Source organism: Suricata suricatta, chromosome 1 (assembly GCF_006229205.1).
Source record: "Suricata suricatta isolate VVHF042 chromosome 1, meerkat_22Aug2017_6uvM2_HiC, whole genome shotgun sequence".
NCBI classification, from domain to species: Eukaryota; Metazoa; Chordata; class Mammalia; order Carnivora; family Herpestidae; genus Suricata; species Suricata suricatta.
Genome location: NC_043700.1, coordinates 151,026,428 through 151,046,542, shown reverse-complemented (window position 1 = coordinate 151,046,542; position 20,115 = coordinate 151,026,428). Strand labels below are relative to the sequence as shown.

General features: G+C 37.7%; 1 protein-coding gene across 4 annotated transcripts in view; it reads right to left on the bottom strand.

Annotated features, from left to right (window-relative positions):
- Nucleotides 1–19,802, bottom strand: part of AASDH (aminoadipate-semialdehyde dehydrogenase) — a 46,817-nt gene extending 27,015 nt beyond the window's left edge. For 2 of the 4 annotated variants that reach the window (XR_003911297.1, XM_029945612.1), the window contains exons 1-4: nucleotides 19,690–19,802; nucleotides 15,501–15,773; nucleotides 14,336–14,456; nucleotides 2,908–3,224 (exon numbers count right to left, since the gene is read on the bottom strand). Coding sequence is in view for 3 of the 4 variants with exons in the window: in XM_029945612.1 (XP_029801472.1) it covers nucleotides 2,908–3,224; nucleotides 14,336–14,456; nucleotides 15,501–15,730 (668 nt within the window). In the remaining variant the exon portion in view is untranslated. Of the gene's footprint in view, nucleotides 1–2,907; nucleotides 3,225–14,335; nucleotides 14,457–15,500; nucleotides 15,774–19,567 lie in introns of those variants that run through there. The other 2 variants (XM_029945600.1, XM_029945614.1) reach the window with 2 other exon arrangements.
- Nucleotides 19,803–20,115: the final 313 nt, after the last annotated feature.

The following is a 20,115-nucleotide window of genomic DNA, read 5'->3' as shown; positions in this document are numbered from 1 at the left end:
ATAAGGATTAAAAGCCATTTAAAATAATATCCACCTCTTAACATGACATATTTTATCAGCTGTGATAGCATTCTGATGTATCAGTGTGACTGGATTGAACCACAGTCCCTAGAATTTCCTTTGTAGTAGGTTTTCCATTAGGGTACAAAAGAAGAGATATTCTCTCTTAAGAGCTGAAGGACAGAAGGGAGGTAGGTGCCATTTAGTAGCACACATACCTCCTTGTTATTTCATCAAACACTAAACTAGGTGCTGCTGTGAAGGGATGTTGTAGATACAGAGTCTCTGGTTAGCGGATTTTAACGAAAAGGGAGACTCCCTGGGTTGACTCGATTTACTCATATGGAAGACCTTTAAAAGAGTGTTGAGGACTTCTGTAAAAATAAGACTCAACATCTGGGTCTACAATTACTCTCCCTTCCCCGGACCTTCTTTCCTGAAGTGGGGGGGGGGAGCACGTGCCTATGGGTTTCCAGCCTGCTCAGGATCATCCCTTTCTGTTTACACTCTAGACTCAATCTTGCATAGCAGCCCCTACAAACATAAGCCAATTCCTTATAGTAAGTCCCTGATAAATCCTCCTAGTTCTGCTCTTCTGGGAGAAATCTTGACTTCTTCTATCCTACTTATTTAAGGATGCTTAATAGAGACTTCTGACTCACTTTTCCCACTATTTGACATTTTTCTCTCAGTTCCTGAACAAAGACCAGAATATATATAGTTAGGATATTACAGAGCATAGATAGTTGGTGAGCCTATAGCATTGCTTCATTCTGAACACACAACACTGTCTAAAAGGCAGGGACTACCTTAATTTCACAATATCTTCAAATAGAATATTGTGGGGACTCACTCAGAACCCCAGAGTTGGTATGAAGATTACTTTAGGCCGAAGACATTTTGGACTTAACAGATGCAGAAGGAAGCCTTGTTAGACTTTTCCTTATCTGACTAATCACAAAAACTTCTGGGAAATGAAGTTGCCATAAATTCCTTCTTCAGAGTAGCTTTTATTCCCAGGAATGAAACCAAGAGTGAACCTACTATAAATCCCTTCTGCAAGCTACTTTTATGGCCCTGAAAGTAAACCAAAAAGGGATTTTTAACAAGTAAATAGATTTCATTAAGTTCAAGTATAAATAGCAATGGAGAAATTAATATATTTTATTATTTTTTTAATGTTTATTTTTGAGAGAGAACAAGCAAGGGAGGGGCAGGGAGAGAGGGAGACAGGATCTGAAGCAGCCTCTGTGCTGACAGCAGAGGGTCTAATGTGAGGCTTGAACTCACGAACAGCAAGATCGTGACCTGAGCCAAAGCCAGGCACCCAAATGACTGAGCCACCCAAGGGACCCTAGGAAATTCATATACTTGAAATCAGCCCCTTACCCCTCACTAGCAAATACTTGCTCCCACTTTACATACAATTCCTGCCTCTGCTGGCCCTCTTCCCACCTCCACCAGATTCCAAATCTGCTTCACTCTTTTCAAGGTTCCTCCATCTCCACCCCACCTCACCTCTCACACTTAGTGTATTACTTTGCTTTTTATCTAATAGGAAAGTTACAATCTCTCAGCTTCTGAACATCCCTTACCCTTCCATCCCAAAGTATCTTACTCCTTTACGATACTATTCCTCGATTTTTCAAACCAACTCTTCCTACCAATTCTTTACCATCAGCTCATAAATGTCTCCCATCTCAAAAATAAATCTACACCCTCCCAGAATTTTCTTTCCCATTAAAACTAGCTTCTAGAAATGAACACTTTCTTATCTCCATTTCCTTATCTCTCATTCCTTTATCCTCAGCCCAATGTAATCTTTCCTTTGTCTTGGGCACTCAAAAATAAAGTCCCTAAAGACTAGATTGTCAATTACAAGACACCTCTCTACATCATCTCACCACTCCTTTCTTCTGAAAGACCTGCACCATCCAATATGGCAGCCACTAGAAATATGTGCCTATTGAGAACTAAAAATGTGGCTAATCCATATTGAGAGGTGGAAGTATAAAATACAAGCTAGATTTAAGATACGCATAAACGCATATAGTACTTCACTAATTTTCATACCGATTACATATCAAAATAGTATTTTAGATATACTGAATTAAATGTTAATTTTTTATTTCTTTGTATTTTTAAAATCTGGTTAGAAATTTTTTAATTACATAAAACTTACAATGACAAAAAATATATATTTGTCTCTGTTTCTTCTTTTGATTTCCTAAGATTCTCCCTTTTGGTTCCCTTCCTAGTCTATTTCCTTCTTTCTTGTCAAGTTGAGAATCAACTTCATAAAGATTTCTCATCTCCTGACCACAAGAGCAAACCAAACTCTACAAGGCTACAGGAATTAACTTAATGAAATGCAAATATTTTTATATCTACTGGATTAAGTTCAAAATTCTTCAACAGGGCATACCAGGTTCCTGCCCCCTCAGGTCACATGTCTCCTGCCCTCCCACTCTTTCCTCCGCTCTGCCCTGATACACTCTCGCAAGCCAAACCCTCTTTCCCCCATTCCTCTGCTGTACCTCTGCCAGGAATACACTTCCTTTTTGTTAATAATTAAGAAGCAAAGCTTCTAAGCATATCATTTATTTGCTGTCTGGCTCCAGGTCTGGATCAGAGAAGTGAATCCTCAGCCTGAAGAAAACTAAAGTTCAGATACAGCCCAAAGAAGAGAGTCAGTTACTTATGACTATCAGTTTAGGAACAAGAGTTATGAAAAACATATATTTAAAAAATGTTTCCTTTGGGGTACCTGGCTGGCTCAGTCAGTAGGACATGCAACTCTTGATCTTGGGGTCATGAATTGGAGCCCCACGTCAGGGGTAGAGTTCACTTTAAAAATTTGACTTTAAAATACAAGTTTTGAAGAAGGATTCGGAGGACAGAACTCACCGAAAATGCTGGATGTTTGGCATTATACATGCATGAGGGACTCTGACAATCTTAGGTATCCCTGTAGTGCCTGAGGTATGGAGAACATAGGCCAAGCAATGCTTCAGCCTCACATCAGTGTGCTCTTCTGACTTTTCTTCATTGCTGTTCTCAGAATTTGTACTGTCTGTCATTTTTCCTTCTTCATATTCCTGTTTTCTGTCACTTAACATGAAGCTCACTTCAACATTTTCCCAGTGAAGCCTGAAGAGTACTAAGTCATTGTGTTCTGTAAGTGTATCATAATTCAATAATGTTTCATAGGAAGATTTGAATTTCTGTTACATGGAGGAAAAAAGTCCACAATATTAATGTTAAAAGACATTTTTTACATAGAAGTAGTAAAAAAATATCCACTCATTGAACATTGTTGAGTAATTGCTATAAAAAAAGGAAATTAAAAACCTGCCAAGAATAAAGTGCTGGCCTTACTTTCAAAGCCACCTTCAAAATAAACAGACATAAAAACATTCAACTGCCGGGCAATGTGATAACTGACCATGAATATGCTTGAAATGCTAATAGGAACAGAGGAAATTAGATTTAACTCTGCCTGGAAGGTCTGAGACTGGCTCATCATATGTAATATTTATAAGTAGCTTCTGTCCAAATAAAGGGGTACTTTATTGGCCAAACAGCTAATGCAGAGTATATGACCCAAGAAAGCTAGTGTTGTGGAGAACTTTGAGCATTCTGGTAAGTTGAGGAATTGGGGGAGAGGGAGAAGGTATACAGTGTTAACAGGAGAGGCGAGGCTATCCTTAATAAATTTGTATACTCAATACTAAGGGGTTTAGACCCTAACCTATAGCAATGAGATTCAATTGAAGGTGGCAAGGATAGACTGGTAAGTTACACTTTTGGTAAGTGAGGGTTTTCTAATGAACCTTTTGCAATAACTGAGATATGCCATATGGTGCTGAACTAGTCTGTTGCAACAAGAGCAGAGAGAAGGGCCTATGAGCAAAAATCAATATGGCTGGGTAACTTTCTGGATACAGAGTGAGCCTAGGAAGACTGTGGAGTTTCTGGCTCAGATATTTGGTAGATGGAGACAGAATACAGATTTACTCAATTTGTATAAAAAGATATTAAATTCAATTTTCACATGCTAAAAGTGAGGTTCCTTTGAATATACCTTTTAGGATTGATAAAAAGAAGTTTAATGAGACATAAGTTTTCACTTTAAAGAAATTACTACGAATGAGAGAAAAATAAGAGGAGAAATGAGAACAAGTTCACAGTGCAGGAATCTATAGGGTTTTATTTGCGGTGTGTATAATAGGGGTCAGGTGTAGTGTGGCCCGTAATATTAAAAAAAATTAAGGACCTATAATACGTATTTTTAAGACTTAGTTCAAAACCACCTTTTGCCATTAAAGTTTACTTATCTCTACAAGGTTACATTTATTTCCCTTAGGGTATCACCACATTATGTAGAATTTATAGGTTCAAGATTATACTCTTCTCTCCAACCACAGTTGACTCTTGAACAACACAGGAGTTATAGAGGCATCAACCCTAAAACCCATGAATGACTCCTGACCCCCCTTCCCAAACTTTACTAATAGCCTACAGTTGACCAGAAACCTTCCTGATAACAATCAATTAACTATACTGAATGCTACATGTACTATATCCGGTTTTCTTAGAATGATGTAAGCTAGACAAAAGATCATGTTAACAAACTGTATAGAAGATTCCCTAACCTGGAAAAGGAAAAAGACATTCAGGTTTAGGAAACAGAGTTCCAAACAAGGTGAACCTAAGGAGGTCCACACCACAATACATTAAAATGTCAAAGGTTAAAAGATACAGAAAGATTTTTATTATTTAAAAAATAATTTACGATTTTTCAATTTATTTGAGAGAGATAGAGACAGTATGGGTGGGGAAGGGGCAGAGAAGGAGACAGAGAATCCAAAGCAGGCTCTATGCTGTTACTGCAGAGCCCAATGTGGGCCTCAAACTTATGAACTGTGAGATCATGACCTAAGCCGAAACCAAGAGTCAGATGCTTAACTGACTGAGCCACCCAAGTGCTCCTAAGATTCTTTTTAACGTTTGAAGGAAGGGGGCGGGGGTTGGTACAGAGAGAAGGAGACAGAGGCTCCAAAGCAGGTTCTGTATTGATAGCAGAGAGTGTGGGGCAGGGCTCAGACTCATGAGCCATGAGATCATAACCTGAGCCAAAGCCAGATACTTAACCAATTAAGCCACTCAATCACAAAATACAGAGAGAATTTTAAAATGGCAAGAAGCACAAAGTTACATACAAAGAAAACCAAACCAATAAGACTATCAGCTGATTTTTCAGCAGAAACTTTGCAGGCCAGGGAGGATTGACATGATATATTCAAAGAATTGAAAAGAAAAAGCCTACAATCAAAAATAGTCTACCCAGCAAGGTTACATCCAGAACTGAAGGAGAGATAGTGGCACCTGGGTGGATCAGTCAGTTAAGCGTCAGACTCTTGACTTCAGCTCAGGTCATGACCTCATGGTTTGTGAATTCGAGCTCTATATCAGGCTCTGCATGATACTGCAGAGAGTGTTTGGGATTCTTGCTCTGCCCCTTCCCCGCTGGTGCTCACACTCTCTAACTTAAATATATATATATATATATATATATATATATATATATATATGAGAAATAAAAACACATTCCCCAAACAAGTTTAAAAAGTTCACCACTGAACCAACTTTATAAGAAATATTAATGGAACTCATTTAAGAAAAGAGGCCATAATTAGAAGAAAATTATCAATAAAGAGATGTAAAATACAACAACATATAAATAAAATGTGGAGGGAGAATAAAGAAGTAGTTCTCTTAGAATATGTTTAAACTTAAGTAACCAACTTGATATAAACTGCTATATACTTAGGATGTTTATATATAAACCTCATGGTAACCAAAAATCTATAATATATACCAAAAAAATAAAGAGAAAAAGCCAAGAATAACACTAAAATCAACAATCAAAAGGAAAGAAGTCAAGAGAAGGAATAGCAAAGAACTATAAAAACCAGAAAACAACAAAATGGCATTAAGTACGTACCTATCAATTACTTGAAATGTAAATGGTCCAAATATGCTCCAATCAAAAGACATAGGATAATGGAATGGATTTCGGAAAAACAAAAAACAAAAAACAAAAACAAGATCCATGTATATGCTGCCTACAAGAGACTCCCTTCAGACCTAAAGATACGTACAGCCTGAAAGTGAAAGAATGGAAAAAGATATTCCATAAGTGAAAGAAAAAAGCCAGGGTATTATCAGATAAAATGACTTTAATTAATTAATTTATTTATTATATTTATTTTTGAGAGAGAGAGAGAGCATGAGCAGGGGAGGGATAAAGAAACAGGGAGACACAGAATCTAAAGCAGGCTCCAGGCTCTGAGCTGTCAGCATAGAACCAGACACTGGGCTCGAAACCCACAAACATTTGAGACTGTGACCTGAGCCAAAGATGCTTGACCGACTGAACCATCTAGGCACCCCCAGACAAAATGACTTTAAAACAAAGCCTGTAATAAGAGAAAAAGAAGGGCATGACAGAATAAGAAAATCAATCCAACAAGAGGATATAACTATTATAAAGATCTACATACCAAGCACCTAAATGCATAAAGCAAAATTAATAAAGGGAGAAATTTACAATATAATAGTGGGGACTTTTTAGAAAAAAATATTTTGGGAGAGAGTAAATGTGAACAGGGGGAAGGGCAGAGAGAGAATCCCAAGCCGGCTCTGTACTGATAGCCCTGATGCAGGGCTCAGTCTCACAAACCATGAAATCATAACCTGTGCCAAAATCAAGAGTCAGATGCTTAACCAAATGAGCCACCCAGGAGCTCCAACAGTGGGGACTTTAACACCTTACATCACTCGATATATTTTTCAGACAGAAAATTAGGAAACCGTGGCTTTGAACACATTACACCAGATGGACTTAAATATATAAAGAACATTCCATTCAATAATAGAATACACATTCCTTTCAAATGCACATGGAATATCCTCTAGGATAGATCACATTAGGCCACAAAATCAAGTCTCAATAATTTAAGAAGATTTAAATCCTATCAGGTGTCTTTTGTTTTTTTATCATAATGGTATGAAACTAGAAATCAAGAAAAAAACTGGAAAAAAACAAACACCACAAGCTAAACATACTACTGAACAATGGTTGAACAAAAATATTAAAAAGAAAAAAAATTACATGAAGATAAATAAAAACAATAGTTCAAAGCCCTTTGAGATGCACCAAAACTAGTTCTAAGAGAATTTACAGTGATACAGGACAACCTCAAGAAAGGAAAAGAACAAAACCCAGAAGGAAGGATATGATAAGATCAAAGCAGAAATAAATGAAATAGACTAAGAAGTAATAGAAAAGATCAATGAAACCAAGAGCCAGTTCTTTAAGATAAAGTTGGTAAACCTTTAGCCAGACTCACGGGGGTAGAGGGAGACCCAAATAAAGAGAAGTAACAACCAATACCACAAAAATAGAAAGGATTATAAGAGACCACTTTGAAAAAATATATGCCAACAAATAGGATAACCTAGTAGAAATGGATAAATTCCTAGAAACATACAATCTTCCAAAACTGAATCACAAAGAGATAGAAAGTTAGAATAGACCAATTACTAGTAACAAAATTGAACTGGTAATCTAAAAACTCTCAAACCAAAAGTCTAGGACTCCTGGATTCACTGGTGAGTCATACCAAGCATTTAGAGAGGAGTTAACACCTGGGGTGCCTGGTTGGCATTGGTAGAGCATGTGACTCCTGATCTCAAGGTCATGAGTTCGAGTTCCACCATGGACACCCAGCCGACTTAAAGAGAGCAGGTGCTTGTTTGGCTCAGTGATTAAGCATCCAATTCTTGATTTGGGTTCAGGTCATGATCTCATGGTTTGTGAGACTGATACCAGAATCAGGCTCTGCACTGACAACACAGAGCCTGCTTGGGATTCTCCATCTCTGCTCCTCCCTTGCTCATGCACATATTCTCTCTCAAAATAAACAAACCTTAAAAATAAATAGACAGGGGCACCTGGGTGGCTCAGTCTGTTAATCATCTGACTCTTGATTGTTGTTCAGGTTATGTTATCACGGTTTGTGAGTTTAAGCCCCACACTGGGCTCCACGCTCAAAGTGTGGAGCTGGCTTGGAATACTCTCTTTGTCTCTCTGCCCCCACCCCTCTCTCAAAATAAATAAGCTTTAAAATAAACACTAAATGCAAAAAAATACTTTTTTAAAGACACTACAAAAAAAAAATCTGCAAACCAATATCCCTGATGAACATGAATACAAAAATCCTCAACAAAATATTAGCAAACCTCATTCAATAATACACCAAAAGGATCATTCACCACAATCAAATCTGATTTATTCCAAAGTTGCAAAAATGGTCCAAAATTCACAAATCAATGTAATACACATTAACAAAATAAAAATCACATCCTCTTAATAGATGCAGAAAAAGCATTTGACAAAATTCAGTATTGTTCATGATAAAAACTTTCAACAAACAGAGGGGACAAGCCTCACCATAATAAAGGCCATATATGAAAAATCCACAGCTAACATTCTACTCAACAGTGAAAAACAGAGCTTTTCCTCTAAGATCAGAAACAAGACAAGGATGTCCACTCACTTTTATTCAAATGGTACTTACTAGAATTTCTAGCCACAGCAATAAGGAGGGGTTTTATTGGAGGGAGGGAGGAGACATTCAAATTAGTAAGAAAAAAATTAAATTGTTATTATTTGCAGATGATATCATACTAATAGAAAACCCTAAAGATTTCATCAAAAAACTATTAAAAGTAACAAATGGGCGTGCCTGGGTGTCCCAGTCAGTTAAGCATCTCACTTGGGCTCAGGTCATGATCTCACGATTTGTGGGTTCTGTCAGCCTGCTTTGGATCCTGTGTCTCCCTCTCTCTGCCCCTCCCTGACTTGTACCTGCATGCCTGTGGTGTGTGTGTATGTGTGCATGCATGCTCTCTTTCGTTCTCTTTCTCTCTCTCTCAGAAGTAAATAAGCTTTAGGGCTGCCTGGGTGGCTCAGTAGGTTAAGTGTCTGACCTTGGCTCAGGTCATGATCTCATGGTTCAGGAGTTAAGCCTCGCGCCAGGCTCTGTGCTGACACTCAAAGTCTGGAGCCTGCTTCAGATTCTATGTCTCCCTCTCTCTCTCCCCCACTCCCTATCTGTCTCTCTCTAAAAAATAAATAGTAAAAAAAAAAAAGTAAAAAAATAAAGTTTAAAAAATAAATGAATTCTGTAAAGTTGAAGGGTTGAAGGATACGAAATTAATATACAGAAACCTGTTGCATTCCTATGTACTAGCAAGGAAGTAGCAATTAAGCAATTGCAAGGAAAAAGAAATTAAGACCATTCCATTTACAATTATACCAAAAATCAGATCTAGAATGAATTTAACTAAGAGGCTAAGAGTACTGTGAAAATATAAAACATTGATGAAAAAAGTCAAGACGACACAAATGAACAGATATTTCATGGTCATGGATTGCAAAAATATTGTTAAGATGTCCATATTATGCAAAGCAATCTAGATTCAACAAAATCCCTATCAAAATACCAGCAGCATTTTTCACTGAACTAGAATAAATAATCCTAAAATTTGTATGGAACCACAGAAGACCCCAAATAGCCAAAGCAGTCTTAAGAAAGAACAAAGGTGGAGGTATCACAATCCGTTTCAAAACATACCATAAAGCTGTAGTAATCAAAGCAGTATGGTACTCGCACAGAAATAGACACACAGAATAGGACAAAGAGCCCAGAAATAAACACATGCTTATATGGACCAATTAATCTATGACACAAGAGGCAAGAATATGCAATTAGGAAAAGAGTCTCTTCAATAAATGGTGCTGGTTAGACAGACAGCTACATGTAAGACCAAAACTGGGCCTCTTGCATACACCAAAAACAAAAATAAACCCAGAGTGGATTAAAGACCTAAATGTGAGACATGAAACCATAAAACTCTTAGAAAAAAACAAAGACCATAATATCTTTAACATAGCAACAATTTTCTAGAAATGTCTCCTCAAGCAAGGGAAACAAAAGCAAACAAACTGGGACTTCCGCAAAATAAAAAGATTTTGCACAGAGAAGTAAACCATCAATAAAAGGTGAAAGCCATCAATGAAAGGGAAACCTACTAAATGGGAGAAACGATTTCCAAATGATATATCTGATAAATGGTTAATATTCAAAATACATGAAGAACTTCAATTCAACATCGAAAAAAACCCCAAAAAAACAAAACAAATAATCCTGTTAAAAAAATATGCCGAGGACCTGAATAGATATTTTCCAAAGATGACATCAAGATGGCCAACAGACACATGAAAGACACTCAACATCACTCATCAGGGAAATGCAAAAGAAAAGTACAATAGGATACCACCTCACATCTGTCAAAATGACTAGAATCAAAAAAAGATAAGAAATAAGTATTGGCAAGGATGTAGAGAAAAAGGAACCCTTGTACATTTTTAGTAAGAATGTAATTTGGTGCAGCCACTGTGGTAAACAGTATGGAGGTTCTTCAGAAACTTAAAAATAGAAATATCATATGACAGGGGTGCCTGGGTACCTCAGTCAGTTAAACATCTGAATCTAGATCTCAACTCAGGTAATGATCTCCATTTAGGAGATCAAGCTCTGTATCAGGTTCTGTGCTGATAGTAGAAAGACTGCTGGAGATTCTCTCTCTTCCACTCAAGATAACTAAACAAACATTAAAATATATATATGTGTGATCCAGTAATTCCACTACTGGATATTTACCTAAAGAAAATGAAAACACTAATATAAGAAGATATATGCATTCCTATGTGTACTATAGCACTATTTACAGCAGCCAAGATATGGAAGCAACCCAAGTGTCCAATAAATAAAAGAATAAAGATGCTGTAATGTATGCATATATACTCATGAATATTACACAGCCATAAAAAGATCTTGCCATTTCCAACACGGATAGACTTCAAGGGAATTATGCTATATGAAAGAAGTCAGAGAGAGAAATATACCATGATCTCATTTACATGCATAATCTAAAGGAAAAACATAAACAGACCCATAAATATAGAGAACAAATGTGGTTGCCAGAAGAGAGAATAGTGGGGGGTGGGCAAAATGGGTGAAAAGATGATACAGGCTTCCAGTTATGGAATAAGTAAGTTACGGGGATAAAACACACAGCATATGGAATATAGTCAATAATACTGTAATACCATTATATGGCAACATATGGTAGCTACATGTACAGTGAAGATAACATAGACTTGAACCACTATGTTGTACGCTTGAAACTAACATTGTATGTTAACTTCAATTTAAAAAAAAAATTAAAATCATAAAATCTCTCAAGTGACTACAAAGTAATGACCAAACAACACTTACCTTATTTATTCTGCCATTCAACAAGTGCCTTTCAATTTCAGTTACACAAGTATTACATTGTATTATACAGCTCAGTGAATGTGCTTAACCTTATACCATAGGAATAAAGGGCTCTAAAAATCTTAAATTCTGTAATCCCAATTTTTTTCAATATTCACACATCTGTCTGCAATACTGAAATAATAGGGAATATGGTCAGTGATACCATGACTAGGCTGTACAGTGAGAGGTGGTAGCTACACTTGTAGAGACCGTAGCACAATGTACAGAGATGCTCAATCACTATGTTGCACACCTGAAACTAATGTAACATTTTGTATCAACTATATGCAAATTAATATTTTTTAATACTGAAATATAGTTAATCAGAACACATTTTACCCAATGTATTGAAATCCTGGCTCTCTGTTATAGTGGTTTTGTAAATGGTACCGATTATACTTTGTTGAGCTTTAATGTCATTTAGAAAGTGAAGGTAATACTTAGCTGGCAGCTGAGCATTACATGAATTAGCATAGTTCAAGTGCCTCACGCTGCAGTGTTTCCTACACCAGGTATTGTTCTAGGTGCTGAGGGTATGAGCATAAGTGACAAACTGTTACAAACAAGTTTCCTGTCCTCACTGAAGAAGAGAAGCTGGCTAAACTGAGTCAGGAGATCTAGGAGGAAAACTAGACAGCCATGGCATCAGGAAAGCCTTTAGAATAGTTTCTAAAAAGAGAAACGTAAAAGAATGTACTTGGGATTGTCTGAAAAGGGGCACAAGGATTTTGAAGGAAAACATTTATATCATGATTGAAGTGGTGTTTTCATAACAGCTTATGTTTGTCCAAATTCATTTAAATGCACACATAAACTAGAGGATTTTTTACTCTATGTACATTATACCTCAATAACTCCGATTTCTAAAAAGATGTGTAGGTCAAAAAATATTTTTGAAAAGGGTATGGGAGGGGCACCTGGGTGGCTCACTCGGTTAATTGTCCGACTTTAGCTCAGGTCATAACCTCGCGGTTCATGATTTCAAGCCCCACATTGGGCTCTCTGTTGGCAGCATGGAGCCAGCTTTGGACCCTCTGTCCCCCTCTTTTTGCCCCTCCTCACCTTGCTCCTGCTTCACAAAAATAAACATTAAAACAACAACAACAACAACAAATAAGCAATCTGAGAAAACTTCTGACTCGACCTTAAGGTTTACTTAGAAAATATTAACCAAAATATACTTTGTCTTGTTCTAGAGTCTTTATTCTAAGACTCATGATTCTCTAGGAATTCCTCCATGCATCTCAAGCTTTTAATACTTTATACATACAGAGAGAGCTGCACAGACATAGATACATAAGTGGAATGCATTTAAGTTACCCTCAAATATAAATTGTTTCAGCTAGGAAATGGGTAAAAACAGGTTAAACTGAATATATATATGTTCTACAATGTTCTTTTTTCTCTTTGGTAAAATAAGATTTTCTAAAGAAATAATGAAGGTCTCCTGGGTGGCTCAGTGGTTAAGCATTCAACTTTGGCTCGGGTGATGATCTCACAGTTCGTGGATTCGAGCCCTCTGTCAGGCTCTGTGCTGACAGCTTGGAGCTTGGAGCCTGCTTCGGATTCTGTGTGTCTTTCTCTCCCTCTCCCTCTCCCTCTCCCTCTCTCTCTCTCTCTGCCCTCCCCTGCTCATCCTCTGTCTCTCAAAAATAAACAAACATTAAAAAAATTTTTTTTTAATGAAACACAGGCTGCATCTTGCTGAAGATGTGATAACCAACTCTTGCCCATAAAGCAATGTTTCTTAGCTAGGTACTTGATTGGCAGTCACTTAAAAATTAAAAAATAAATTTATGGGGCAGCTGGTGGCTCTGTTGGTTAAGCATCCAACTCTTGATTTTGGCTCAGGTCATGATCTCATTCAATTGTGAAATCAAGCCCCATGTCACGCTGTGCTGACTCCATAGAGCCTCCTTGAGATTCTCTCTCTCCCTCTCTCTGCCCCTCCCTGGCTTGTGCAGTCTCTCAAAATAAATGGACATTTTTAAAAAATACATTTAGTTTTCCAGAGAGGTGTGGTCTAAGTGCTAATCTCTTTTTCAAAATCTAAGCCTGGTTATAGTTCTTTAATGTTGTTGATCACTGTAAATTGCTACAAATATACAAAGATAAAGAAGTTTTGGGACACCTGGGTGGCTCAGTTGGTTGAACAACCAACTCTGGATTTTGGCTCAGCTGATGATCTCAGTTTGTGAGTCAAGCCCCATATCGGGGTCTGCACTGACAGAACAAGGCCTGCTTAGGATTCTCTCTCTCCTCCCTCCCTCTCTCAAAAATAAACAAAAATTTTGTTTTAAAGTTTCATTATAAAATTTTCCTAGTATAGAAACAACTTTGTCTTTTTTTGTTTATTTTATTTTATTTTTGAGAGAGAGAGAGAGATGGAAACACAGAATCTGAAGCAGGCTCCAGGCTCCGAGTTAGCTGTCAGCACAGAGCCCAATGCTTAACCAACTGAGCCACCCAGGCACCCCAGAAACAACTTTGGAAAGAGAAAGGAAATTCAAAATAATGCATAGTACATTATTATATGACTAGAACATACATTCATGCTGTAGGGCAGTGTTTCTCAATAGAGTATAGGGGGTTAAGGGTGCCTCCAGGAAACATCTGGCAATTTCTGGAGACAATTTTGGTTGTCACATCTGGGATGGGGTGGGGCTGAGGCAGTGCTACTGGCATTTAGTGGGTGGAAACCAGTAAAGTGTTCAAATAACCCATAATGTACAGGATACTCCTCACAACAATTAGCCAACCCAAAACATCAACAGTGCTGAGACTGAAAAACTGCAGAGTTAGTAAATTTAGGAAAGGTAGAAATGTACACAAACACCCTTCAACTGAAAGATAAATATAAAAAAGTTTAAATACACACTTACATTAATTTGCTGTTTTTCAACAAGAATATATCTTAGATTGCATTTTTTCATAAAATGCATTGATAACACTGGTGGTGCATCTGGATCAACAGGAGCATAAGCAGCAGGGACTTGGAGAATTCTAAATGAAGAATATAGAGTCAGCATAGAAGAGCTGTTGAAAATCATCTTTAAGTCCTGCTATTTCCCTAAGCACTTTACTACTGACTATATCAGAAATGCCCAATATTTTTGTTGACACATCACTGGTTATAGTTATTTTTATCTTGTTAAGGCAGAATATCCACTATTAAATTTTTATCACTTTAAGATCCAAAGTCAGTTAGGTGTCTTAACTAAAAGTACCCTGAGGTGGGGGAGCCTGGCTGGCTCAGTAGGTAGAGCACAAGACTCTTGATACTGGGGTTGTGGGATCAAGCCCCATGTTGGGTGTAGAGATAACTTAAAATCTAAAACAAAAAGTACTTTGAGGTATACTTTGTGCACAATACATTTTTGCCCATGGTAAATTCTCAATAAAATTCTGTCAATGATTGAATGAAAGCCAAATTTTAACTTCTTTTGCTTTTCATTTATACATTACTCTTCTAATACACAGATTATGGGATGAACTCAATTTTCCTAATTCTTTAGTAGTTTTTATTTACTACAGAACCCTAGTACAGAAATCACTATATAAGGATAATATCCTGTAACAACATACTGATGGATATTTTGCAAATAATTATTTGAATTAGTGCCCCCAGTCCATAGCTCAATATTTTGGAACCAACATCCCAAACCTCACTTATTCATTCATTTACTGAATCCTTTGAGTACCTAAACTTCAGTCTCAGAAGAAAAAACAGTACTGTTATTTCTGAAATATTTGTTTTGATATAAAGAATTTATGACTATTTTCTTTCGGTACAGAAATAAAACCCTTGTATTTTGGAGATACTTAAATATTCTATTAATGAAAATTTCTTGTCTCCTAAATAAATTCATATCAATTAAATGATTAAAAATAATTGTTGGGAAATATGAACTTCTTTAGCCTCTCTAAAACTAACCAAGCAATACTATTCCACACACTATTGTATTTTTATGTAAGATACAACACTCTATGTATTAAAGAATTATAGATTAGGTTAGAAAACTAAAAATTCAGTAGTAAAACAATTACCCTAAAATCCAAGAGGGTAAGTTAATCCCAGGATAGCAGTAGAGACCAACTTCCCGAATTCCTTGAAAGTCACAGTGTAATAGAAGAAAATCTGATAATTCTGAAGCAGCATGAACCACAGACTTATAGGTGCAATAAACTGGAGACTGGTTGTTACACTCATCAAAACATACAGCTATTTTATCTGAATAAATGGAGGCAGCCCGATGTACCAATTCCTGAAGAGTCATTTCTCTGGCTTAGCGAAGCGTCATTGGTAGCAGAGACCTCTACCTATATGGAGAAATGTTATGGGGATAAGGAGTTTTAGGGAACATGACAGGGTGAGAAAAGGAGAGAGAAACTTCAATACAAATCATTCCTCAAAAATAACTATATCAAAAACAATCTCCGAACTTAAAATGTATCTATGTTGAGAACAAGGAGTTGAAAATTAATCTGATACCATCAGCCTAACACTGGGTCAGAGCTGTAAAAAAATTTTGGAGAGGAGTGGTATACATAGAGGAGAACGAAACAAGTAGAAATGTAGAATTCTCTCTCAACTTACCACAATGTAAAAAATATACCTACATAAAATTAACCAATAAAACCCACTTTAGAGGCCCCTGGGTGACTCGGTCAGTTAAGTATTCGACTTCACCTCAGGTCATGATCTCATAGTTCATCGGTTCAAGCCTCCTGTCCAGCTCTGTGCTGACAGCTTAGAGCCTGGAGCCTGCTTCAGATTCTGTGTTTCCCTCTCTCTCTGCCACTCCCTGACTCGTGCTCTCTCCCTCTCTCAAGAATAAACATTAAGACAAACAAACAAAAAGCAATTTAAAGCACCACATAAGTTTTCATTTTTCTTTGATTTCCACCCCAGATTAAAATAGAGTGGTTAAAATCCTACAAAACATCTTTGAAGAGATTAATACAAAAACTATGTTTTTAGGAACTGAACTCAGGTAAAAGCAAAGTCAACCTTTGATAGAAAAAAAGAAAATCTATCTAAATTATCCAATTTTAGTCCACTGTATATAAACTATGCTATTATTTATTATATTTCAGAGGTCACATCAAGTCCCTTTTATAAATAAGTTGTTGAGTAGGCTCTTTATCTTCTATTTTTAGATTGCCACAAAATGCATTTAAACTCCGTAATATTACAATTCAATAAAGAATTGAATCAACACAATATTCTCTAGGCTTCTCAATAAAAATATGAAGAGTGTAAAGTGGGTTTTTTAATGTTTATTTTTGAGAGAGAGCAAGGGAGTGCGCGCACACACATGCATGAGCAGGGGAGGGGCAAAGAAAGAAGGGGACAGAGGACCTACAGCAGAGTCTGATGTGGGGCTGAAACTCATGAACTGGAGATCATGACCTGAGCCAAAATTGGATGCTTAACTGACTGAGCCACCCAGGCACCCCAGAGTAGAAACAGTAATTCATCAAAAAACCCATTAGGGATATTGATTTAAAAGACGAATTACTAGTATTTCCTTGAAAGTACAGGTGATTTTTCTTCCGTGAACTCTTTTCCATAGTTCAAAAACAAGTAAGATTTACCACGTAGCCTATTTTAATTAATCAAGTTTACTTGTTCATATTTACTTGAACTGATTTCATTACCAATTCTAAATAAAGTTAACCAGGACACCTGGGTAGCTCAGTTAAGCATTGACTCTTGATTTCAGCTCAGGTCATGATCTCACAGTTGGTGAGATTGAGCTCCTTGTAGGGCTCTGTACTGGCAATGTGGAGGTTGCTTGATATTCTCTCCCTCTTAAACTTTACAGAAATAAAAAATAGGGGCACCTAAGTGGCTCAGCTGGTTAAGTGTATGACCTATGGCTCAGGTCATGATCTCCCGGCTCGTGGATTCAAGCCCCATGTCCAGCTCTGTGCTGACAGCTCAGAGACTAGAGCCTGCTTAAGATTCTGTGTCTCGCTCTCTGTCCCTCTCCCACTCACACTCTGTCATTCTCTCTCAAAAAATATATATGCAAATTTTTAACTAAAAAGATAAAAAATAAAATTAACTTCATCTATGTTGTTTAAGTGGTATGAATTAGAAAACAAAAAAAAGAGCAAAATGAACCAATAACTATTGAGACCTATAAGGTTTGAAAATGCTATGATTTCTAAATATAAAGTTTAAAAACAAAATCTTTAGTATTTACAGTAGTTTTAGTATGCGCTTCCTTTACTGTAATTTTTTTAACGTTTATTCATTTCGTTTTTGAGAGAGAGAGAACATGAGCGAGCAGGGGAGGGGCAGAGATAGAGGGGGACACAGAATCCAAAACAGGCTCCAGGCTCTGAGCCATCAGCACAGGGCCTGACACAGGGCTCGAACTAGCTGTGAGATCATGACCTGAGCCCAAGTCAGACACTTAACCAACTGAGCCACCCAGGCGCCCCTAGTATGCACTACTATAAACATTTTCTTTTGTGATATACAGGATAAAATTTTTAAGCTTTTCCTCATACACACAAATTATCATTAAAGATGACTTTCCATATTATCCATCAATTATGCCAAATGAATTTATCACATATGGTATAGTCAGTGCAGAAAGATACCTTCTGCTACTCCCTCCCACTATGAATAACAATTGCCTACATTATACTAAGTCATTTTCACAAAAATCTTATGTGTATGTGCCAAAAGATTGCATTTTTAATGCAAAAGCAATTATAGCCCTTAATTTTCCATGAGGACATTCTAATTTTTTTTAATGTTTATTATTATTTTTTTTTGAGAGTGGTAGAGAAAAGAGGAGACACAGAATCCAAAGCAGGCTCAAGGCTCCGAGCTGTCAGCACAGAGCCCAACGTGGGGCTTGAACCCAGGAACCATGAGATCATGACCCAAGCTGAAGTTGGACGCTTAACCAATGAGGCCACCAAGGTGCCCCTCTGATTAATTTTTATACTCCAAAATACTTGACATCAAAGTTAAGGGGCAAAATTATAGAGGTAACTGAAGAAATACCATTTTTTATGACAAATTACAAAGCTACCACACCTATCTTATACAATTAAGAGGTTTTTCTACTTTTAACTGTCAGTTTCCCAGGGGTTGCTACACACTTAAGGCAAGATCTATTGTTAAAGGTTTTCATTTTTATTAACTGAATCCTAAATATACTCTCCAATATAGAATAGTATACTTTAAAAAAAAAAAAAAAAGAGGGGCGCCTGGGTGGCTCTGTTGGTTGAGTATCCTAATCTTGGTTTTGGCTCAGGTCATGATCTCCCAGTTGGGCTAGTGAGTTTGAGCCCCACATGCAGATCTGTGCTGACAGCAGAGCTTGCTTGGGATTCTGTCTTCATTTCTCTCTGCCCCCATCCCCCTGCTTGCTTTATCTCTAAAATAAATAGTCTTTTAAAATAAGAAAAAAAAATTAAAAAGAACACTATGCTTATTGGATACTCAAACATTTCTGAGACCTTTTAAGGGGGGAGGCAAATCTGTTAAGCAGATTTCTCATGTAATGGAATCATTAAGTTTAAGATATTCCCTACTTCATTCACAGCAGTAGATGCTATTTAGCCTTCAAAAGGTCTTAAGGCTGTCAAATTCTCACGCTCCGGAGGTCTCTCTCTAGGTTATCTGTTATTTTATTTTATTTTATTTTTATTATTTATTTATTTATTTTGCCCAATGGTTTTCCTCCTCTGGCTGCCTCACACTCCTTTTTTTTTTCATAATATTTTATTGTCAAATTGTTTTCCATACAACACCCAGCGCTCTTCCCCATAAGTGCCCTCCACCATCACCACCACCTCTTTTCCCCCCCTCCCCCTTCCCCTTCAACTCTCAGTTCATAGGTTATCTGTTATTTTAAAGACAGTTGAATAATCTAGAAGCTAGCCACCGCCCATCCATGGGCTTCTTAATTTCCATTATACGACTACACTTAATAACAATGCACTTTATAAACTACACTAGTAAGGAGTTGGGGCCGACTTATTTTCTTCTGAACGAAGGGGCAGAGTGTCCGAGGCTGGGCAACTCAGGAGAGATAACACAGGTCAGTCTTTGCACAACATCAACCTGCCAGACGCCACTGACTCACATCTGAAGCACAGCAGTGGTCCTGAAATTGTTCACAATCTGTGCACGGCCAGGCCCAGGCCTCACCGTACTTCGCCTCTCCCACACAAGCCCCTGCTGGACACCACCTCCTGCGAAACTCACTCAGAAGGCCTGAGGGTTGGGGCAGAGGTCTGAGCCCATCCTGACCCTCCGACAGGCGGAACCCAGGACCTCGCCACACACATGAAAAGAGCAGCCGCAAACACGCCGTAAAGCTTGCCGCGCCGCAATGACCGCTGGGATCTAAGAGGCGCAGGCTCTTGCGCAAATCTTCTGCGTCGCTGCATTGACGTCAGCTGGAGCTAACCAGAGCAGGTAGTGTCTCACCACCCCGCCCCCTCCCGAAGGGGCTGGGCCATCCTGGGAGAAGTGCTGGCAGTCTTTTCGACTAGTGCTCTCAGCTCAGGCACCTGTTTTGGTCACGCTGGGTTTTGGACAGGATTCAGACTTTGGAGCTGACCAGCGTGGAGCTGTACCAAGAAACTTGGGCAAGGTGCTTTAATTCAGAGCTCCTTGTCCACAAAGAGG